The sequence below is a fragment of the Panthera uncia genome, chromosome D1 (assembly GCF_023721935.1).
Source record: "Panthera uncia isolate 11264 chromosome D1, Puncia_PCG_1.0, whole genome shotgun sequence".
Lineage (NCBI taxonomy): Eukaryota > Metazoa > Chordata > Mammalia > Carnivora > Felidae > Panthera > Panthera uncia.
Genome location: NC_064808.1, coordinates 58,257,447 through 58,282,039, shown reverse-complemented (window position 1 = coordinate 58,282,039; position 24,593 = coordinate 58,257,447). Strand labels below are relative to the sequence as shown.

Here is a 24,593-nt window from a genome sequence, read left to right as displayed (position 1 = left end):
TAATGTTTCAATGAAAAAATGAGGCAATGTGATCCCAACTTTGTCAAAAATACACAACACTGGAATGAAGTAACCTCAAATATTAATAGTGATTGCCTCTGGGGATGAGTATTGTGGACATTTTATTCTTTTTGTGGGCATATGTTTCATTTTCTGTACAGAATTGTGTTACTTTTATAATCTGTATAAAGCATAAAACAAACATTTTCCCACTGCCATGCTCATGTTACCTCTCTGAAATGAAGTCCTCACTGACTTGCAAGGAAGAACATTTGTCACTTTTTAAAACAAATATGGTCTTTTGGAAATGTTTTATGTAGTATTTTTAGTTCATATTTTTGAGCCATCACTTGAGCTTGAATAAATTATTTGAATTGTATAAACATTTTCATTCCATTGAGAACACTGAAGCTAAAAGTATAAAGCATAAACCTGAAGCTTTCTGAATAATTGTTTATTTTTATTTTTTTTTCTTTTTTTCTTTTTTTTTTTTTGTTAAGTTTACTTATTTATTGTGAGACGGAGCACAAACAGGGGAGGAGCAGAGAGGGAGGGAGAAGCCCAAGCAGACTCTGTGCAGCTAGGGCAGTGTAGAGCCCAGCGCAGGGCTCGAACTCATAAAACTGTTGCGATCATAACCTGAGCCAAAATCAACTGGATGCTCAACTGACTGAGCCACCCAGGTGCCCCTGAGTAACTGTTTCTTAATATTTAGAAGTTGTGCTTCAGAGTTTGGTCATTTCCTTCACTGTCAGATTTGAGGTTTCTTGTTTTTGTTTTAGTTTTTGGTCAAATGTCCATTGACAAACCACCTCTTTTTAAGAGCAAAAATTGCAAGTGGGAATATATATTATATTTACCCTCTTATGTTTTATAATATTGAATGCTTAGATTTATGTAAATCTTTTCCTGATTTTTAGAGGACCAGAAGGAAAATGAAAAGATGAAAAGTGAAGAGCAGCCAATAAATTCAGAAACCTGCTCTACACCCAGTGCTCTGGAAGAGGCTACTGTGAAAGTAGAAAAGGAGGATGAAAAGGAACTTGTGAAACTGCCCGTCATAGTCAAGCTAGAAAAACCTTTGCCAGAAAGTGAGGATAAAAGGATTATTAAAGAAGAAAGCGATTCCTTCAAGGAAAATGTCAAACCCACTAAAGTTGAAGTTAAGGAATTTAGAGCAGATCCGAAAGATACCAAAAGTAGCACAGAGAAGCTAGAGCCAGAGAGGCTAGAGTTCGGTGGCAGTGTCAGGTCTTCTCAAGAGATCACTGAGAAGTCGACTGAAGAAACTGAGAAACTTAAAAATGACCAGCAGGCCAAGATACCACTAAAAAAACGAGAAATTAAACTGAGTGATGATTTTGACAGTCCAATCAAAGGACCTTTGTGTAAATCCGTTACTCCAACAAAAGAGTTTTTGAAAGATGAAATAAAACAAGAGGAAGAGACTTGTAAAAGGATCTCCACAATCACTATTTTGGGTCATGAAGGGAAACAACTGGTAAATGGAGAAGTTAGTGATGAAAAGGTAACTCCAAATTTTAAAACAGAACAAATGGAGACAAAGTTTTATGATACAAAGGAAGATAGCTGTAGCCCCTCTAAAGACAGGAGCGTCATCATGGAGGGAAATGGAGCAGAGTCCTTAAATTCTGTCATAACGAATATGAAAATAGGTGATCTTGAGAAGGAAGTGGTCCCTGTAGGGAAAGATGCAGATAATTCAGTATCAGTCTTAGAGACCCAGAATCAAAAAGGACAGTTAGAGGAAACTGGTCCTCCAGAAATGGAAATCTCTCTTGAGACTTCTGAGATGGCAAAGGATCTCTCTTTGAAAACTGCTTTATCTGCCACTGAATCTTGTACCCTGAAGGTTGACGAGAAGTCTCCCAAAAGTAAAAAGGATAAGCGCCCACCAGTCCTAGAATGTCTTGAAAAGTTAGAGAAGTCCAAAAAAACTTTTCTTGATAAGGACACACAAAGATTGAGTCCAATACCAGAGGAGGTTCCGAAGTATACTCTAGAATCAGTAAAGTCAGTCTCTCCTGAGGCAGCAGAAACTTCTGCACCGTCTAACATGACTGACCACTGTGAGAAGTTAGCCTCAGAAAAAGAAGTGGTAGAATGTCAGAGTACAAGTTCCATTGAAGGTCATTCCCTGGAAAAAACAGACCCAGAAATTTTAAAAAAGGATTCTGAATCCACAAAGGTAGAAACGGATAATCTGGACAATGCCCAGACCTCTGGCACAGAGGATCCTTCTGAGACAAAGGGTTCTATGCAAAAAAGCAAATTTAAATATAAGTTGATTCCTGAGGAAGAAACCACTGCCTCAGAAAACACAGAGATAACCTCTGAAAGGCAGAAAGAGGGCATCAAATTAACAATTAGGATATCCAGTCGGAAGAAGAAGCCAGATTCTCCTCCTCAAATTCTAGAACCAGAAACCAAGCAAGAGAAAACAGAAAAGGAAGAAGAGAAAACAAACGTAGGTCGTACCTTGAGGCGGTCTCCAAGAATATCTAGACCCACAGCAAAAGTGGCTGAGATCAGAGATCAGAAAGCTGATAAAAAAAGAGGGGAAGGAGAAGATGAAGTGGAAGAAGAGTCAGCAGCTTCGCAGAAAGCAGACAAAAAAGAAAATTTGAAAAAAACAGAGAAGGATACAAATTCTAAAGTAAGCAAGGTAAAATTTCTCCTATTTCAAGTTTTAATTTTTATTAGAAATAATTGGGTCTAAATGTAACTCTTGGTTTGGCTAAACAGAAGTCATTCAAAGAGAACTTTAAAAAAAAAAAAAGGTATCTTTCTTCCTTTGTCTGTGTTGTCTTTTCTCAATAGTTGTCAACAGACATTAAATTTTCGGACTATACAATCTTGTCATCTTTTAAATTTTTTCTCTGTTACAGGCATTACGGGAATATATTTTCTATGTAAACTGTAGGTGATACCCAGCCTGTAGGATTGAAAACTAAAAATACCCCATACACACTGTTAATAGAAACACTTGTAACATCTCTTTCCAGTTCTTTTTCCATACATTCATTGGTATGTTCATAAATATTTACCCGTTCACTGAAACAATAAATTAAATCGAATATGTTCATTTTTCTGTGAATGTTTCACTTATCAGTGTGTCTCTGAACTCTTTCCATGTCTGTACATGTAGTCTACCTTTTGGTTATTGATGGCTACATAGTATTCCATAGTGTGGATGTACCTCAGTTTATTAACCACTCCCTTATTGATTGACATTTAGGTTGTTTCCAATTTTTCACTATTACAGGCAATGCTGCATTGAAGATCCTTTTGGACATAAGTGAGTATTTCTTTAGAATAGACTCCTAGAATTGGCATTGCTGGGTCAAGGGGCATGTGTATTTTAAGTTTTGATAGCTGTTGCCACATTGCCCTCCCCAAAAGGCCCCGTTCGTATACCCTCTCATTACTAAGTATGAGAGTATCTATTTTCCCCCATTTTAATCATTAGTCTTAGAAGCCAGAATTCTTTTTCCTATAACTCTTCTTTTTAAGCCAGACCTTGACAAGTCTTTGGCACGTTTATAGGAGTTTGTTATAATTAAAAGTGCTACTTTTGTTTTTAATTTATTTAGGTGATCAGATTGTTCTTCACAGTAAGTGATCCTTTCTTCCCTAAAATACTGAAATTTTAATTCTTAAAAATAATTTCCCCTTCTGTTGTTAGAATTATTTTGGTCTTTGATGGGGACTTATACTATAGGAATGAACTGAAATATGAATTAAAAGACTGTGAAACCAGGGAGTAAAAAAGCAGTTTACAACATTATAAACTTATTCTCTGAATAATATTTCAATATTTGTCAGGATTTTTATATGCAGTTCTGACCTATAAAAAATTTTACATTCACCTCTAATATGGGAATTTAAATTTTTATGTTAACAATATGTGAGAATATAGTCAGTGCTCTATTATAAATAGAGCCTTTAAAATGTGCATGGCCTTTGACCCAGAATCCTCTTCAAGGAATTTATCCTAACCACAGAGGTTTGTAAAAATTTATATTTAGAAGGACCCATTTTTTATGAAAGTGAAAAACTGGGAAACTACCTAAATGTCTGTCTAGTAAGAGATTAGATAAATACAGCTATGTGATGGCATATCATATACAGTCATCTACAGTGATGTAAATAATATTTTTTCACTAGGGAAAATATTTAAAAGAGAGAATGTTAATTATAATCCCCTCCAACAAAAATAGAATAAATTATGAAAATATGTACCAAAATTTAATAGTAGGTAGATCTGTGATAAGGATATAATAATTTTCCTTTTCTTCTTATATATTGACTAAACATGGACATATAATCAGAAGTTTGTTTTTTAACGTTCTCATTATACCAAATTATCCCAATTTTTAATTTTATACAAGGTAAAACCCAAAGGCAAAGTTCGATGGACTGGTTCTCGAACACGTGGCAGGTGGAAATATTCTAGCAATGATGAAAGTGAAGGGTCGGACAGTGAAAAATCATCTGCAGCTTCAGAAGAAGAGGAAGAAAAAGAAAGCGAAGAAGCCATCCTAGCAGATGATGATGAACCGTGCAAAAAATGTGGCCTTCCAAACCATCCTGAACTAGTATGTACCTGATCTAAATGGACAGTCTTCATCTTACTGGCATGTTGTGGTTACCCAAAGGCAGTCTAACTCTTCTAGGTTTGATCATGATTTGAAATTTTTTTATTGCTGCGCAACTTATGTGTACAAAATAATCTTTGTTTCTCAAATAATAACCCAATTCTGCTTTCATTCTACTTGGTTTATATATTGCTATTTCCTCTACTTAAGGATACACTCTTAACCTCTTCTCACAATCAGTGAATTAGTCAAATATGTTTATTCTCTTCTTTTTCTTTAAATGTTTCTTCTTTCCCTTTCAGTTAATTCATAATGATATTTCTGAAGTGCCAACTTTAAAGAAGGCCTAATGGCCTTAGTGCCTTCTGTGGAAACATTTAAGTCAAGTAGTAAACTAGTAGGGCTTTACACTTTGGGAAATAGGCAGTCTTAAAGAATAAAGAAAAAAAAAAAACAATTAAGAAGATAAATTATAGACCATATATATTCAGAAGAATAGTGAGATTTACATGGTACTTTCTTACCCAGGAAGTTCTTCAAAGATAGCCTAAATCAGGAAAACCAGTTCCTAACCTGTTTATATATTTTTTGCAGTTCATAAGTGCTTTCTAGAGAGCCTGTTGAAGAAACACTCTTGTAAATGAATGCCCCATTCTATACAACCAGCCTTTTTTTTTTTTTTTTAATAGATCTGACTTGAGAGGCAATTTCCAACTACTAAGTAGAAAGAAAAGTAAAGAAAGATGGTTCCACGTAGGTAGAATTTTGTTTAGCAGAAACTTTTTGGAATCCATTAAAGTTTGGAAAATTCATCCGAGGTAGTTCTCCAAGACTCTTTTTCCTAGAAAGCTCTGTGGGGTAATGGGAAAAGCATTGGAGCAGGACACACTTGGATGGAGGTCCTGCTTTCACCCCTTATTAGGTGCTCTAGTTTGTATCTTAATTTCTTTGTTATAAAATGAAAATAATACCACATACTTCTTTTGAGGGCTGTTTTTAGTAAGTTATGTAAAGTTGACCTACCACAATTCCTGACCTCTAGTATGTGCTAGTTTAAAGTTATTTGTGGTTTACTTGTTCTTTTCTTCCTTGATGTTAAAATCATACCTGGAAATTAAATGTATCAATGATGTTTATCATATCCCCGCAGTTTCAGAGAATTCAAGTAAAAGATAAAACTTAGAACCAGAGAATGACTTTAGCTCTGAGAAGAATATATGTTGAAATTATGCTGAAAAGACCCTTCCAAGAATTTTTATGATCATCAGGCTGTGAAAATTAGGTCAAGATTTTTGTGTGAGGCCAAGAAGAGATTTCCGATAGTGGTTTTTTTCTGCTCTCCAAATGAAAAACTAACACGTGTGTTCTTTCCTGGCCATTTCTATATCTTTTTAAAATAAGAGAGTGCACTTTAACTGAGGCAGCAATAGATGTCAACAACAAAAGGGGTGTGAGGAAATGAGACGTAAAATGAGGTGAGCAGAGATGATACTGAGGAGATGGAGAAGTTGCACCCTCCTTGGAATACACACAGGACTTTCATTTATTTCGTTATTTTAATGACTGCTCTGAAAATCCCGTTGCTGGTTACTGTGCTAAAAAGGAATGACATTGGAAACTGAAGATCCAAATGTGGATTTCTTGTGCCCAGTGTTTAAGAATAATCATCAAATGGGGCGCCTGGGTGGCTCAGTCGGTTGAGCGGCCAACTTCGGCTCAGGTCACGATCTCGCGGTCCGTGAGTTCGAGCCCTGCATCGGGCTCTGGGCTGACAGCTCAGAGCCTGGAGCCTGTTTCAGATTCTGTGTCTCCCTCTCTCTGACCCTCCCCCGTTCATGCTCTGTCTCTCTCTGTCTCAAAAATAAATAAACGTTAAAAAAAAATTAAAAAAAAAAAAAAGAATAATCATCAAATCAAAATGTCAAGCAACTACTATATGTTATGTGGTAGGGAAATGATTCTGAATTAGAAAGACATGGTCCCTGTCCTCACTGAGCTTACAGCAGAAAAATAAATTCATTTATAAGTATAGAACTCTATGGGGTGTTCCAGATGTTTTAGTCAAAGTAAATGCATTATTGCCTGAGGCTTGGAAACCTTACCTAGTAGTTTATTTTAATGGAATTTTATATTTATTGCAGAATAGAGACAAACATCATTTTTAAAAAGTTGCATTCCAAAAGTTTACTTTTAATTTTGTTATTTAAAATTTAGATTATGTTTTATCTTGGAAACAATGTGATAAATGAAATCAGGTGCCCAGGTTAGTCCACATATGCCTGTGTGATCAGTCAGTCATATAACTCAAGTGTAACACTAACATGACTTAGTATGGAATTCTGGGTATTGGCAGCAAATGGTGATGATGCATTGTATGGAGAAAGGGAAAGATAGTTTTTCACTTCTAAATCGTTGCACATGGATACACATCCCACCACCCTCCTCTATCCTCCATGGTTCGTGTGAGCAGTTTAGAAACTGCTTTACGTATATACTACAGTTGAACACATAAATGAAGTATAGAGAATTGGAGCCAGCTTTCTCAGTGTCAGAGAAAAGAAGTTAAGAGATAAGCAAGCACAAAGGCTAGAATGAGCCCTGTGGTGCTGGCTTAGAACTGGAGATACTAGTATGAACTGATGTTTGTTTATTTTAATATAGATACCTGTGTATGCATAGGTTGCTATACATACGTCTGCTTCCTAGCTCTGTCCTCTGAGAGAGCTTAAAAGTGGTCATACCTAGTATCATAGCATTCAGTACCTAGATGGTGGTTTCTAAATACCATTCTCCAATCATGGAACCAGGGCTTCTAGGAGAAATGGCTAGTTCAAAGGCTTGGGCAGGGAAAATACAAGGTGCGCCTGGAGCATCCTGTCCTGAAGTGTCAGAGAGTAAAAAAGTGCTTTCAAAGAAAAGATGCAAATGAGTCTTAAGGACACAGGAGCCTACCTGGAAAAACTCCCAGTGTGTCTGTGGCTGGGGCAACTTGAACAATAAATTAATAGTTTAAGTTCTAGCCTAAAGAAAATAAATCTTCATTAGTTAATCCTGATATAAAGAAGTGATTGAAAAACAAATAAATGGAAGGAGAAGGGCATATTTTCTTTACAGAATTTCAAATAGTAGAAGGCATGGAAATAGCGAATCATCATTAGAACACCACCGTAACAGCTGTTGTAAGCAATAATTGTAGCACAGATGAGTGCTAAAATTAGTGGGTGAAATTTATTAATTACTGTGGTTGATTTTAGCTTATATCTCCAAATTCTTTGATACTCCTCCCTCTAGAAAGTGGAGCTTAATTCTCCTCCCCTTGAATGTGGGCTGGACTTGTCCTTTCTAATGAGAATAGGTATGGAAAGTGAAAAGCAGTAACTTTACAGTGATGAAAACCAACAGATACTATCATAATCAAGTAATCAAGGTTAATATTACTACTAATAAGTCATAGTGGTGTCATGTACTCCCAGGTATGATGCAGTGAGCAGGGCACTTCACCTCTGTTGAATTCTTCTCCAAAACGCATAACCTCAGTCTAATCAAGAGAAGACTTCAGACAAACCCAAAATGAGGGGCAGTCTACATAATATCTGACTAGTACTCTTCAAAATTGTCAAAGTCATTGAAAACAGAAACACCAAGTTATTACAGATCAGAGGAGATTGAGAAAACATGGTTAAATGGGATATAATATCCTGGATTTTTCTGGAATCAGAAAAAGGACATTAGTGGAAAAGCTGGTGAAATCTGAATATGGTTTATTGGTTACTTAAGAGTAATGTACTGATGTTAATTTCTTAATTTTGATAAATGTCCCATGGCTATGTAAGATGTTAACATGAATGGAAGCAGGATAAAAGATTTATGAAAACTCTACTGTCTTTGCAACTCTTCTGTAAATCTAAAATTATTTAAAAATAAGGTTTTTTTAAGTTAAACATTCCTGAGTGTACGTTTCAAGTTTTAGAGAATTGGTCATCTTAAACTCCGATAACATAAAGTGACAACTTAAGGCTAATTATTAGCCTTTGCTTGCGAACATGATGGCCCTTAAGTATAGCTTCATTCCTTATACCTTCATCCCTTTCTTATTTGAATTGACATGATAAAAAGAATCATGAATGTTTCTTACAGACCAGCAATTGAAATGCTATTTAAAGTGGGATTTATGTGTAATTTTAAAATCTTCTGTGTGGTAGGGAAGTTTATGATCCTTGAGCTATAAAACTCTATTATAAAAAGAATATATTATTATAGCCCTTGAGGAACACTAAAAAAGGATTATAACTCTAGTTCAGAAGAATTTGTAATTTTTCACCAAATTTTGCAGGTCAGCATTTTGTAAATGATTTTATTTTACTTTTTAAAAAACTGACGTTAGGTCCCTCATTACAGAGTTTTTTAGTTTTAGGCAAATAAAGATACTTTGATATAGCATATTTCTTAGTACAGTTCTAAAAAATATTGAAATGTCTTTAACTTCAGAATCAATGAATTTTAGTTACAGTTAGGTTGACATTAACCTGTGGTTTATTTCAGATTCTTCTGTGTGACTCTTGTGACAGTGGATACCACACTGCCTGCCTTCGCCCTCCTCTGATGATCATCCCAGATGGAGAATGGTTCTGCCCGCCTTGCCAACATGTATGACCCAGCATAGCTTTGTTTGTAGTCTTCAGTTTTATAGTCCAATTAATGAGACTTCTTGACAGCCACTAAACATTTTTAATCTTCGAAGCAATTTCTAAATATTATTTATCTTTTGTTTGAAGTTCTGTGAATTTTTTAGAGTATTGGAAAACTACCTTTTATTAATATCTTTTAAACCTTTTTTTTTTTTTTTTTTTTTTACTCCCAGAGCATTTATTTCTCAAGGACCTCTAATTTTTATAAAATTATAATCTCTTAATTTTTTTCACACTTGTTAACAGGCAAAAATGGCCCCAAATTAAAATGATTTGTGAGGGAAGAAATAAGTTTCTTCCTGTTCTTGTTTCATCCTCTTTTCCATTTCTACCTACCTCCTTCTTGTCAGTTTTATGGATGGTATTATGAATTATGTAGCACTATGATGCTACTATGAATAGAAACATGGATTATATTTCTCTTCTATCTTGACTCAGGTAAATTTCTTTTGAAAGCTGAAGAATAGGTTCTTTTTATGCCACCATACCCAAGGGGTCTCTCTCTTACAAGTCCAGTCTCATTTCACTTTAGAAATGATGGGCATTATCGCATTTCCCAGTAAAGTGGACTTCCTTGGCTTAACATAGCTTTATCAGTTACATTCTTCAGCTCTTTTTTGACCCAGTAACCATGTGGCATGGTTTTGTAATTTTTTGACATCGGCTTTTGAAAAATAGTGATTGGCACCATTATATTATATTTTATGTAGAACTTTCTCCCTTAAAAATGTTGTGGGGTTTTTAAAACGTTTTAATCACTATCATGTAAGCATGTGGAGCCAAATGCTATTTTAAACATTCATTACTACCAGCTAGATAGGCATAGGATGTATTTCTTGATGAGGCTATAAGTTTCCCTAACATGTGCATTACTTCAGAGATAACTGTGCCCATCTTTAGTTCAGTGGAGGCCAGGGCACCTCTTGATTTAATTAAACAGAAGGAGCATCTCAGTGTTTCCTTACTCTGTGGCCCCTTATCGGCTCTCATAATAGCACAGTATCCATGACCTAACTAAAATTCAAGGGATAAATGATTGTGGAAAGGTGTTAAAAATGACATTCCTGGGGGCTCCTGGCTGGCTTAGTTGGTAGAGCATATGACCCTTGATCATGAGTTCAAGCTTCGCATTGGGCATAGAGCTTACTTTAAAAATAATAATAATAGTAACACTTATGTTTTGCTCTTCCAGAAACTACTGTGTGAGAAATTAGAAGAACAGTTGCAGGATTTGGATGTGGCCTTAAAGAAGAAGGAGCGTGCTGAACGCAGGTATTGTGAAATGTGTGTTAACGTTTTACTTGGGAATTTGATAGCAAAATTGTCTTCCAGTACAGGTTAATATATCTTTCTAAAGCAGGAATTGGCAAACTGTGACCTGTAGGTCAAATTTGGCGTGCTTCTTGTTTTTATACTGCCTACTAAGAATTTTATTTTTCATTTTTAAATGATTGGGAAAAAAATCAAAACAAGAATCTTATTTCATGACACATGAAAATGATACAGTCTGAATTCATGGTTCAGAAAAAAAGTGTTATTGGAACACAGCCATGTTCATTTGTTTATATATTGCCTGTTGCTGCTTTTGCACTACAGCAGCACAGTTGACTAGTTGCAACAGAGACCATATGACCTGCCACGCCTAATTTATTATCTGTCCTTTTACAGGAAAAGTTTGCCCACTCTTGATCTAAAACATTTATCAAAACCTACTCTGAATAAATATTGGCCCAATTATTGTGGAGGATATGTACCTTACTCAGTATGTAGTGAGTACAAGAAGATTCTAAGAACTGGTCTAGTTACCCATGTCATCTCTTTGGTGGGCGGAATTAATACCGGTGAGATAAAGAGCATTTAAATGCTGAACTATGTCATAAGAGTCATAACTTACAGTCATAAGAAATGCCTCCCTTTTCGATATACCACTGCAATGTCGTCTTAAAGCAGTTGGAGAATGCTTCTTGGAGGAGGTAAGAATGGAGTTGAACCCAATCTTTAAAAGGGGGCTCAAAATCAAGACAGTAAGTTTATGTTTATTTATATTGATGTGTACCTTCTTTGATTAATCTATTGCTAAACAGTTTTTCATGCCTACTGTGTACCAAACTGAAGAGAAAAGGTGAGTGAGCCAAACTCTCCTTAGATGGAGCTCAGCTCTGTCAGAATACAGACATTGGAGCCGGTGATACAGTAAAGTAGATCAAGGTGTATTCCGAGCAATACAAGAACACTGTGGAGGGGCATTTTAGTTGGGTTAGGGATTTGGGTTATCGGTCAAGTCCTTGGAAAGTAACTTAGGGTTGGACATGCAGAGAAAGGTATTTCAGGCAAAGAACCAAATGCAAGCAAGGACAAAGTGTGAACATGAGAGTGGGAGAGTGGTAGGAGATGAAGCTATAAAAGTGGGTTGAGGCTGAACTGTGAACTGTTTGGCCTATTTGAGTAGGGAATTTGAATTCTTCCTTATAGGTGGTAAGAGAGCCATCAAGGAGAGATAAGTATGATCAGATTTTTATTTCAGAAAAAATGCCCTGGTAACACTAAGAAGAAGGAATTAAAGTCCATACTGTTGTAGTAGAGACTAGGAGAGCCAGTGAGGCCTGAACTGGGGCATTCATTATGCAAGAAAGTGGGTGTGTTCAAGAGAATCTTCCGAAAATTAAGCAGTAGGATTTGATGCCCATTCGTACTTAGTATGAGAAAATCTAAGCAATGTCTCCTGGTTGGTCTTATTACCTTCATTTGCTGCTGCTGTAACTTTTACCTGCTATCTCACAGTCTTCCCCCCAAAGTGTAGCTTGCTTTATAAAGGCAGTCAGCTAGCTCATTTGATAATCCACAGACTTTACTCTGCAAACTGTGCACTCTGTGCGTTCAGCCTCTATATCCTGTTTTTGTCCTTACTAGTCAGCTTGAGCTCTCTGGTTTATAATGGATGCTACTTGGTTTAAAGACAAAATTAGTCTCTAAAATTAACTAGGAGATTAAAGTACCTCATTGTTTAAAATCAGTTTTCTAAATGCCTTTGTATTTAGAAACTGGGTAATAGTCCTATATATAATTATTAGGAGTCTTTTGATATTCAGAGTTGTCCCTGTTTTTATTTTTGACACTGGAAAAAAATCTAACTTAAGGATGCTTCAAATTAAATCATAATAAAAATTAGGCATTTTCTTTATTCTTTTTGAAGTCTGCCTGCCCTGCTGAGAAATGAGCAGTTTTCTCATGTCCTGAAGCTGATTTGACTCAGCAAGGCAGATAATTAATAGGTTCAGACCTTAAGGGCTTGGAAAAAAATATATTCTCTAAACATCAAGTCTGTAAACCACCTAAGAATTTGTCTGATACTCAGATTAATTATATCTGCTTGTTTTTTTGGAGACTTATGATGCTTATGCCTTTTATATTTGGAAAGACTGGTTAAATATTTTGGACTGTTGCCTCATATACTATAAAGTATACTGTTGCAATTAAGGAATATTTAAAAATTTTAAATTTTAGAAATTTATGTTCAAATACGCCACAGTATTTGTTCACACTAGTGGTCTGTCATTTACTAACTCATTTGCTTTCTCTTCTACCTTTGATAGTCCTCTTTACTTAAATGTCATCCTTTAAGAGGACATCTATAATTGTGGCTTTGGATCACACACTAAATCCTTTTTGAGACTGGATCACAGAAAGGAGTGCCAAGTTGTTACAAGGAGACCAGTCTGGCACAAAGCCAGTTAACTGAATTAATTGCTGTTATTTTTTAATTCTCCCTAATAATCTGGGTAAAAAAGTTTTCCTTATAGCTCCTAATGTACATGCTTCCTGATGTATATGAATCTTAGGGGCTCTAAACAGCAAAATATTTATATTTCTAAAGCAACTAATATATTAAGTATAAATTCCGGGTGACTTCATCTGTTTTTAAAAATGAGCATTTCTATTCATCCTTTTTAAAATGTGTGAAATAATTTCTAGAAACTTTGAGCCTAGCACAAGGGCATCTTTCCCCTTGTTCATTCATTTATTCAACATTTAGTGAGCACTTACTTTATGCCAGGCAGTGTAAGCAACATGAAGTATATTATGTGGCCTTTATCTTAAAGGGCTCTAAAGTATGGTGAAAAAGATGGATTTGTCAGTGAGTAATTAGTGACTAGCTAGCGGCGGTCTACAGAGCTGGAGCTGTGATGCTCCGTGAAATTTGATGTTTCTCAGAAGTTCCTCCAACTGGTTTGTAAACATCCCTTCCAGACCTTGGTGCCAGAAATTATTTGGGAATTCAAATAGCTCTGTACTTTCAGAGTACTTTTACTAGTGTTCACTAGCAAGAGAGTTGGATTTAATCAGGGTTGGAATTTTCCAGGTAATGTAACAGAGGGAAGGAGAGAAAGAGACAAGGAATTTGAAAGTGTATGCAAAGGAGTATTTATATTGATGGACCGTGGAGTCTAAGCCAGGTAAGAGGGCAAGTAAGGACATAAGGGAGTCATGGACAGTGAAAAGACGCTAGGGTCAATGTATAGACGTCCCACTGGAGTCAGGGAATTGTTGAAATCAGTGTACCAGAGGGAGTGAGCGGGAAAGGGAGCCAGTAGAAGTCAGAGAATAGATTCCCTGAACCTGAAATTTTAGGAGGGGTGTGGTTATTTGTAATGATGAGGCCTGGGCCCAATATGATCTTTGAGCTAGGTGGTGGTGAGATGGAATGGAAGATGTATCTTTCTGTAAGACTAATGAGCAAGAGAATGCTGTTATGAGAAATCATACCTACCTTCAAGATCCTACTCATTAACACCTATTTAAAGCCTCAACTTCCTCAGCTCTTCAAACAAGTTATTCTTTTTTCATGTTTCCATTATACCTATTAGTAATGAGCTACAGTCAGTTGTTAAATAATTGTGAGGACAAGAACCATGTATTATTTACCTTCAGGATTCCCAAGCCTGAAACAAATCATTACCTAATATGGTGGATGTGAACTAAATGTTTTTCAGCTGGGTTGAGGAGATAATAATAATTAAGTGAAAGTAGATTTTTAGGTATAAAAGAGGAAACTGCTACAACAGTAAACTTGGTCAGTTTAAGGACGGATAAATGTTGAACATATCTAGTATGAAAGAGGAAACTGATAAAATAGTAAACTTGGTTAGTTTAAGGACAGATATGTGTTGAACATATTTAGTACAGAGAACTCAAGTTCTGACTTACCCATGAAGCCTTCCCTGTTAATTTCAGCTAGTATTGTTCTTGCCTTTCCTAGTTTTTAATTCATTAACTGTACTATTTTTTATTAGGTTTTGATTAAAATAACTTTATCATTTTCTTACCTGCCAATTTTACTGAATGGCTTTATAACCCATCTCAAAAAGACTGTAAGATTCTTGTTACCAGAGCCAAGAGGGCAACATAAGCTGTGTTCTAAAGGACCCAGGTGACTGGATGATTAATACCCTTCGATAAGGGACATCATCACAAATAAAAGGAGGAGGAGTGGTCACTATTTTCTTTCAGTTCAACATACATATAACACCTCATCTGTTCTTGGTGAATTGAATTAACTTTGAGAGAACCAATTTATTATGTAAAATTTGTTGAATTAAAATCAACAAAGGTTTGTTTCTTTGAAAAGAAACTATGGAGATCTCGTTAGTGTTCTAAATCCACATTTTCTGGAGAAGTGTTAACTGGCTCTAAAAATAATCTTCATTGGAGCAAGTAGGGTGCAGAGCCATGTGGCTGCATTGCCTTTTTTCCTCCTCTTTAAAAGATTGGTCTTGGTATCATTCACTGGGACCTTGACATGGTTCTATTGTATAGAATTCTTTTTATATGTATGTATATATATATACTGTATATATTACCATGAGATGATAGCTGTATGTACACATATATGAAAACTTCCAGCATAACAAAGATCTAGTTTGTCCAGTGTTGACTGTCTAATCACTTTATCAGTGAGTCTCTTCATGAAGTTTCCTTGTCTATTTCAGTTTGCAGGTTTTATTTTATCAGTATAATTACTTATAAGGCTACAGTTTTCAGCTACATCTTTTTACAATTTTTACCATTAGAAAGTTGTGTGCCTCCCACAGATAGCAATACGATAAGCTTTATAGACAGTAGCTAACGTCTGTGACCTAGCCTCTGCTATTACCATGAAATCAAAATTTTAGTAGTCTGTGTTAATAATGTTTTCCTAACAATTTTATTTTTAGCAAATCTCATTTTGCATGCATTTTTGTTTTTCATTTAAAGGAAAGAACGTTTGGTGTATGTGGGTATCAGTATTGAGAACATCATTCCTCCACAAGTAAGTTTCTGGTTTGCAGTATTTTTTAAAGAAGAGACTACCATAATTGTTCTAAAATTAACCCACTGTGTGTAATGTGAGTAGTTTTAAATATATAGTGTACCTATCTTATTAAAAATAAAATTTAAGACCTTAAATCACCTGTATTTTCCTTCATGATAAAAATTACATATATACTGGGATGCCTGGATGGCTCATTCAGTAGAGGGGGTGACTCTGGATCCTCAGGGTCGTGAGTTTGACCCCTATGATGGGTGTAGAGTTTACTTAAATACTACTACTACTACTACTACTACTACAATTAAATATATACTGATAACTCCAAAATGTAATACCATCCAAATCAGATTTATATAACTCACCCCAGTAGGCTCTATATTCTCCTTTCCTCCTGTTTTTTTTTAAAGCCCTGTGTTGGGTAATTTGTTTTTAGCTTCTTTATGTGTTATTTATATAAAGTGACAAAAGAATAGTTCAGGGTTTTTAATTCTGTGCTTTAGGGGTTGGTTATTAGAAACTTCAATATTTGTTCTTAACCGATGGTTTCTTTGGAGGGTTATTGTTTTGCATTTATTGGTCTAATTTATAATTACGGATGTCTCATGAGTGAAAGTACATGTAACATGGTTTTCATTTCAAATGAAGAAATGTTCTTAATTTCATACATTATTTAGTTTGGGCTTAATTAAATCACACACTTAAGTAAGTGGTCTTGGTTAGTTACTGTCCTTCAGCACCATGCTTCTTTTTTTTATAAATCCATTATTTTGTTGATTCAGCATACTTAGTGAATATCTTACATGTGTTAAATTATTGGTTAAAAAATTATCATTGGAGGGCAGCCTTGATGACTCAGTTGGTTGAGCATCCAACTTCAGCTCACATCGTGATCTCACAGTTGGTGAGTTTTAGGCCCCACATCAGGCTCACTGCTATCAGCACAGAGCCTGCTCCGGATCCTCTGTCCCCCCTCTCTCTCTTTCCCTCCCCTGCTCGCTCTCTCTCTCTCTCTCTCTCTGTCTCAAAAATAAATAAACATTAAAAAATTTATCAGTGGGGAAACTTCATCATGGTTGTTTTAAAAGAGGTAATTGTAAAATCACAGAAACATAAGAATTTTAATACAGAAGTGCTTCAGCCTTTGATCACCAATATTCTTTTTAATCTCTCTACTTAGCGTTTCTGTGTGTATTCAGTTTTGGGCAGGGGATCACCTCATTTTTTCAGATCTTTTACATGTGCTGTCTAAACAGACATTAGAAAACTATTAATTTTAAGTTAACTTTCTGTCCTAATAACCTACATATTTATTATCATATTTTTAAACCAGGAGCCAGATTTTTCTGAAGATCATGAAGAAAAGAAAAAAGATTCAAAAAAATCCAAAGCAAACTTGCTTGAAAGGCGGTCAACAAGAACACGGAAATGTATAAGTTATAGGTATGAAATATATAGAAATGGTTATAATGAAAAAGTGTAAAATGTTTTTTAAATTATACAACATGGCCCAAAAGTATCTGCTTTTCCCCATCATAATGGCCATTAGTAGTTGTATATATGTTACTTACTGTCTTTAGAATCATACAGCTTAAGAGCAGCCAGCATGATCTTTTCAAAATGTAAACTTGCTCATGTCATCCTCTTCTGCTTTGTCAAATTTCTATAGCTCTTGGAGTAAGGATTGATGCCTTTACAAGGCCCCTAAAGGCACTGCATAGCCCACTCTGTGCTTAGCTTTTTGGTTCCATCTCATCCACATTTTTTCCTTACTCTGTCAATATCAGCCACAGTCTTCTTTCAGCTCCTTTGCATATGCTATTTATTGTACCTAAGACCTCCCTCCTGTTTTTGCTTGTTAACCTTCTCTTAATCAAATCTATTACATGCCCTCATAGCAACCAGTTCTTCTTTTGAAAGCACTTATGATGATTGTAATGATTGTGATTTTAATTATTGAATTAATATTTCTCTCCCCCATTGGTCTATTGTTAGCATGAAGGTAAGGACCAATGTCTGTTTCACACATGCTTCTGCCTTTTACAGCTAGCATAGTGCCCCGAGTAGTAAGTGTTCCATAAATGCCTGTTGAAAGAATCAGTAAATATAATTTGGTTTACTGTCTGCCACCAGAAATATCAGAGAGGAAAGGAGGGAGACAGAGTTTTCCAAGGTCACTCTGTTAGTAGCTAAACCTACACTAAAATGTTGTCTTCTAAATGTCTGCTAGTCTAGTGTTCTTTCCACTTTGTCTCACTAAAATAATAAGTAAGTTATATTCTAATTATTGTAGATCATTGTTTGACCTCTGGTCTCCTTAGATAACACCAAAAGAGTCTTTAACTTGAATAACTGGAGGTGAAAAACAAAATTGATTTTATGGAAGTTTGAGCTCGCTTCTTGTTTATGAACTTTTTCATCAGTGATCATGGAAGTTCCCATGTATTGTTTGCTGCTGTTGTTAATTGTTAAAGCTGTAAAATGCAGTGCAATCAGTAAATGTAAAATCCTTAATACATATGAGAATGGTACCCATCTTATTCTTTAAAAAACAAAAGCTTTGAAAAATAAAAAACACCATTTTATGTGAAATCATTATAACTAATGAAATCAAAGTCTACTGATGGGAAGGGCAAGCACAAAGTCAAGTTCTGCTGTAATCCAACATATGTTTTCCTAAAAATTATCATCCTGTGCAAAAACACAATAAAAACCATAGGGATTATAGGAAAATATGGAGGTAGGGCCACACTCAGAAATTTCAGTAGTGACACTTTTTTTTAAAGATGTGACTCTAATAAAAATGCAGTACCATTTGGCAGATGTTAAATGGTTAAGAACTAATATAAATACTGCACTAAATATGACATTTTATGCTGAAAAAGCCCTGGTTTGTCTGTGGAAGTGATTGAGGTGGGTTGCAATTTGTAAATTATTATGTGGTGGTAGAAGGAGAGTTCTTTGAAATCAACCAGAAAGTTGTAACACCAGACGCAGCTGGCTATAACTTATAACACACATGATGAGGTGAGGTTGCTGGTGGATATTTGAGGTGTGTGTGTGTGTGTGTGTGTGTGTGTGTGTGTGTGTGTGTGTGTTGTGTGTTGTGTATGCCTGTGTGGCTAGGTGCACTTCTCTACATTTACCTAGTGTTTATCACAAATAAAATTACTTACAGGTATAAAATACACATTATGCTTGAATTGTTTCCTAATGTATCAGTCATGTTATAACAATTTACATTTTCAGAACAAGCCTTCTAGCAGGACTATATTATCTTTCAACCTTGATGTTGCTAAAGGAAGCAGGGATTTACTCTTAGTATTGTGTCTTGGATATACACCCAGAAGTGAGATTGCTGGATAATCATATGGTGGTTCTCTTTTTGTTTTATTGGGGAACTGCTGTGATGTTTTCCATGGCAGCTGCGCCATTTTGCATTGCCACCAGCAGTGTATAGTGTTTCCAGGTTTTCCACATCCTTGCCAACAGTTGTTGGCTTTGGGTTTTTTGTTTGTTTGTTTTTGGGGTTTTGTTTGTTTGCTGTTTTTGTTTTTGTTTTTGTTTTTGTTTTTGTTTTTGTTTTTGCTGGTGACTGTCCTAGCAGATGTGAGGCAGTATCTCATGATTTTGCTTTGCATTTTCCTAATGGTTGTTGGTGATCATCTTTTCATGTGCTTGGTAGGTGTTTGTATATCTCTTGTTATTTTTTACTTATTATTTCTGCTTCTTGGTACTTTTTAAAGAAATTTAACTGAGATGTATTAAGAGAGTCCTTCATATGCTTTCTCTTAATTTTAAGTTTTATTCTTCATATTTAAGCTCTAAATACACCTAGAATTTAATTTGTACATGGCACGCAATGGGATTATTGTTAGTATAAAATGTAAAGCACTTAGTAAAGTATTACCACAGTAAGAAGACAAAAAAGAATTTCATCACTATTATCATTTCATAATTATTTATCGGATTTTTGTTGCTTCTAACAGAGAGGATAACATAAGAGTTAACTATAGGGAGCATTGGATTGGGGTACAGAAGGCTAAGACTATAGTTTCACTGTACCGTGTATTACCCATGTAACTTGGAATGGTCCAGTTCTCTAGGTCTTGGTTGATGGTGGATTAATGCAGATGATCCCTTCAGCTCTAAAATTGTATAACAGTAATATAGAAACTTATGATAAACTATATTCTTCAGCATAAAATGTATTATGTGATTCATTTAGTTCCCAAAAAGGTTTAAGGAAGGCATACAATCTTAGTGTAAGGACCAACTTTTTAAACATAGCACCAAATATAGAAACAATAATGGAAAGGATATTTGATTATATGAAAGTTAAGAAAGACTCAGACAAAAGCATTTACTTCTAGAATATTTTCTTCTACTTTTTTAATTTTTAATGTTTCAATTTTTTATTTAAATTCCAGTCAGTTAACATATAGTGTAATAATAGTTTCAGGAGTAGAATTTAGTGATTCATCACTTACATATAACACCCAGTACTCATCACAACAAGTGCTCTCCTTGGTACCTCATCACCCATTTAACCCACCATCCTCCCTCGCACCTCCCCTCCAGCAACCCTCAGTTTGTTCTCTAGAGTTAAGAGTCTCTTTTATGGTTTGCCTTGCTCTTCTTTTTGTTTGTTTTCTTCCTTCCCCTATGTTCATCTGTTTTGTTTAGAAAGTATTTTCTTGCAAAGAAATTTTGCAGAGGAGTTAGAATTCAAAAGAAATGCCTTACGAATTTTAAAAATTACAGTGAGTATAATTTTTTTTTCATGGTAGAAATACAATAGCTTTTTACATGATGTCTATAAAGGTTGTTGCATCTACTAAAGTCAAGTATAAAGACTTTTTTCTTAGGAAACCAGTTACTTAAGGGGAGATCAAGGTTTTGTTTATTTTGGAGACTAGAACTAGACAGGGTGACTTTTTAAATTTGTCTTGTTTGTTTTTGTTTGTGGAGGGGGCTGACAGGAGATGTTATGGGCACATATTCATAATTGTAGCAGGGCAAGATGTCAGTGTTCATTTCTCAAAACGTAAAATATAAACAAAGGGGAAAGGGGAAATATACTTTGGATAGAAATAATTGCAACATATGACAAAGAGATTAAAATCTTTAATATCTGAAAAGCTCTTAGAAGTCAGTAAGAAAAGATGAACACTGGCTGATAAAATGGGCAAAGGATACAAGTCAGTACTTGTAAAAGAAAAAGTAAAAATGATCAATAAACATGAAACTAATATTTGGCCTCAGTAATCACATTAATATTAAAGGAACAAGTAAATAATTTTGCTGTTTGAAATTAGAAAAAAATTAATGATAAAATTCACTTCATGGTTATATTATAAATTGCTACAACTCTTGAAGACCAACTTTTATGCCCTTTAAGCCAACAGTTTTTGGGTTTTTTTTAATTTGTAGCAAGAATACCAGGAACAACAAAATTTCTTAGTGGAACCATGGGCATCTCACCAAATAAAGGAAAAAATAGAGTTCTGATATGATACCGAGGAAGGGTAGAGTTTAGATGAAATGTAAATAAAGCAATGAAGAGTTATGCTCAAGGCAAAGTGGGGCTCTGTAAAGGGGTTGGTATCAGATCCAGACCACATACTGGACACGGGTTCTTGTTCCCTTGAAAGCAATGAAGTTGAAGTGGATGTGTAGAGTGCTGTTTCTAATCCCTTATTCAAAGCTCCACATCTGGGATATAAATCAAGACTGTTTATTTGCGTTAAAAGTAACTTAAACCTCCAGGCAAGACTGGGATGTTTTATTCTTACTGATAATCGTTATTTAATTCCAAGGGTTCTCATGGTCTCTGATGTAGAAAATCAAGTTTTTCAGTGAGTAAGAAAGTAGTAGTCATTCAAAGAGGTCGTTTTGCCACTTTACAGTTGTAACATGTCCTTGAGAGAAATACTGTTTCCTGTTAACTACATTTGGCTTTTTCTGTATCTGTTACTCTAGCCTGATGAGGGATGCACAGATTTTTGCTTTCTCAGAATTTATGTTAAGCAAAAACTAAGCTATAGCTCCAAGGTCATTTTCTCATAGCCTGGTTTATAAATGTGAAACAATTGGAAGTAAACCTTTTTAACTAAATTATGACACATGTTTAAGACTAAGCATTATACAGCCGTTAAAAATTATGTTGTAGGGGCACCTGGGTGGCTTAGTCTGTTGAGCATCTGACACTTGATTTCGGCTCCTGTTGTGATCCTCAAGGTCCTGGGTGGGTGTGGAGCCTGCTTGAGATTCTCTCTCTCTCGCCATACCCCTTCCCCCACTCATGCACCCTCCCTCGTGCTTTCAAATAAATAAATAAATAAATAAATAAGCGTGTGTGTGTGTGTGTGTGTGTGTGTGTGTGTGTGTAGAAGTATTCTTAACCTGAGACTTGTGAATCCTCTGAAATTAGATATAAAATTTTGTTTGGATATATATTTTTTTTTTTTTTTTTCTAGAGAGAAACCCATAGCTGTAGTGAGTTTCTTAACTCAAAAGGCAAAATATTTTTTTTTCAAAAGGCAAAATATTTGGCTGTTAAACCCTATTGTTAATCCATTGTGTGCCTTTAATCCAACAGTGTCCAATAGAATTTACTGTCGTTATGAAAATGTGCTCTTTCCTGTGCAACATGGTAGCCAGTAGCCATATACAGCTGTTGAGCACTTAAAATCTTGCTAGTGAGGAACAGAGTTTTTCATTTTAATTAATTTAAATATAGATAGCCACATGGGGCTAGTAACTACCAAATTTTGCAATATTTTAGACAAGTCACTTTAGAGCAGATATCCTTTTGGTCATCTCCGCTCTAACATGAAAGGAGCTTTGTATGCGAAGAAGTCTTGAAGATCATCTGGACTTGTTTTCTTTAAGTTGGAGGAAATGGCCCTTGTGAGAAAAAGTACTTTTACCTAGTTCGAAAATTCTGACCATCAGTACTTCTAGAATAATAATAATGATGACGTAGTCCTTTCACTTAGTATTATTTCTGGAACACTAATTGAACTTACTTCACCATGTGATTTGTGTAATTAGAGGTTGGCAAACTATGGCCTATGGAGCAAATCCCGTCTCACAGTCAGTTTATGTCTATATAGCCCATGACCTAGGGATGGTTTTTACATTTATAAATGGTTGAATAAGAACCAAAAGAAGAAAATCGTATGATAATTACATGAAATTCAAATCACAGTGTCCATAAATGAAGTTATATTGGAATACATCCACATTTATTCACTTGTGTTACCTGTGGCTGCTTTTGCATTCCAGTGGCCGAGTTGAGTAGTTGCAACAGAGACTGTATAGGCTACAGAGCTTAAAGTATTTACTGTCTGGCTCTTTACAAAAATATTTGCCTGATGCCTGGTATAAATGATCTTTGAAAATGAATTAGATACCAATCTACAAAAGAAATTGAGGTTAATAGGAGTGAGGCGATGTAGTCTAAGTTACATAATTCCAAAGTGGCAGAGAGCATTTTTATTTTTTTATTTTTATTTAAAAAAATTTGTTTTAACATTTATTTAGTTTTGAGAGACAGAGCAGAAGCAGGGAAGGGGCAAAGAGAGAGGGAGACACAGAATCCAAAGCAGGTTCCAGGCTCCAAGCTGTCAGCACAGAGCCTGATGCAGGGCTTGAACTCACAAACCGTGAGATCATGACCTGAGCCGAAGTTGGACGCCTAACCGACTGAGCCACTCAGGTGCCCCCAGAGAGCATTTTTATATGAAGGCCTTTCTCACTTCAGAGGCAACTCTCCTAACCTATATACCAGGACAGATTGTGATGTGATTGTTGTCATCAAATATTTCAGATTTGATGAATTTGATGAAGCAATTGATGAAGCCATAGAAGATGATATCAAAGAAGCTGATGGAGGAGGTATGTGTTTTTCATTCCCTCTTTTTTGTATGACTAGACCAATAAGTTAAAATGTCCTGATTAGGAGCACCTGGCTGGCTCAGTCAGTAGAGCATGCAACTCGTGAGTTCAAGCCCCATGTTGGGTGTAGAGATTACTTTAAAAAAAAAAAAAAAAAAAAAAAGGCCCTGATTAAAGCAGTAAGCTTTTTTTTTTTTTTAATTCTCCCCAGTGTGTATCATGATCACTACTGATGTTAAATGTCTGAGATTTAAAGTAATTTGTGGACATAGTGTCAGTGTGTAGACTCAGGTTTTACTAATTATTTTTCAAGTAGTTTTTTGATCTGATATAAAACAGTAAATGTTCCTCTGTAGATTAAAAAATGTACTTCTGCATCTAAATAGAAAACCCAATTAAACTTTCTTGTTGTCTTTCTATGTCTAGATCACTACTGCTACAAAATCTTAAAAATTATGGACAAATCAGAATCGAATGATTTCTGTAAACCAACCTTTTAAAAATCAATGTATCAATTTTGTAGTCTCTAATAGGTGACATAAAAATAGAAGGATTTGAAGGTAATTTATTGAAAGAACTGCATAGAGATTTACCAATGCTCTGAAAACTCTGGAGAGGATTAATATTAAGTAGGCTGTCTTTAGTGGACTAAAAAAGTCACCAGCTTTTCCAGGGCTCTGCACCTTATTGAGAGCTTTGCTACGGGATTCTCACTTTTTCTGTCCTGCAAACACAGTTAAAAGAAAACGGATTGGTCTCTTTCTAAAGCCCTGTCCAAAAGACAACTTTGAAGGAGAGATTCTTGAGTGATTGCTACTAGGTATGAGGTTTCTTTAGAGGTCAATGAAAATGTTCTGGAATTTGTTCGTGGTGATGGTTGCACAACTTTGTGACTGTACTGGAAACCTCTGAAGTATACACTTTAAAAGGGTGGATAGTATAGTATATGAATTATATCAATTTTTTTTTCAAAAAATTTTTTTTAAAAGAGGTGAACTTCATAGGATAAACAAATGCAAAATTCTCTTGATGAGAGCTCTGTCGGCTGAAGTTGTGAGAAAAGTGCTTATTTGTAGGAAA

General features: G+C 35.3%; 1 protein-coding gene across 4 annotated transcripts in view; it reads left to right on the top strand.

The window, feature by feature from the left end:
- RSF1 (remodeling and spacing factor 1) overlaps positions 1-24,593 on the top strand; it is a 160,601-nt gene that overhangs the window by 120,790 nt on the left and 15,218 nt on the right. For 3 of the 4 annotated variants that reach the window (XM_049619696.1, XM_049619711.1, XM_049619705.1), the window contains exons 6-12: positions 921-2,686; positions 4,413-4,619; positions 9,162-9,266; positions 10,500-10,579; positions 15,560-15,614; positions 16,945-17,054; positions 23,446-23,513. In XM_049619696.1, the coding sequence (XP_049475653.1) occupies positions 921-2,686; positions 4,413-4,619; positions 9,162-9,266; positions 10,500-10,579; positions 15,560-15,614; positions 16,945-17,054; positions 23,446-23,513 (2,391 nt within the window). The remainder of the gene's footprint in view (positions 1-920; positions 2,687-4,412; positions 4,620-9,161; positions 9,267-10,499; positions 10,580-15,559; positions 15,615-16,944; positions 17,055-23,445; positions 23,514-24,593) is intronic. The other variant, XM_049619702.1, reaches the window with a different exon arrangement.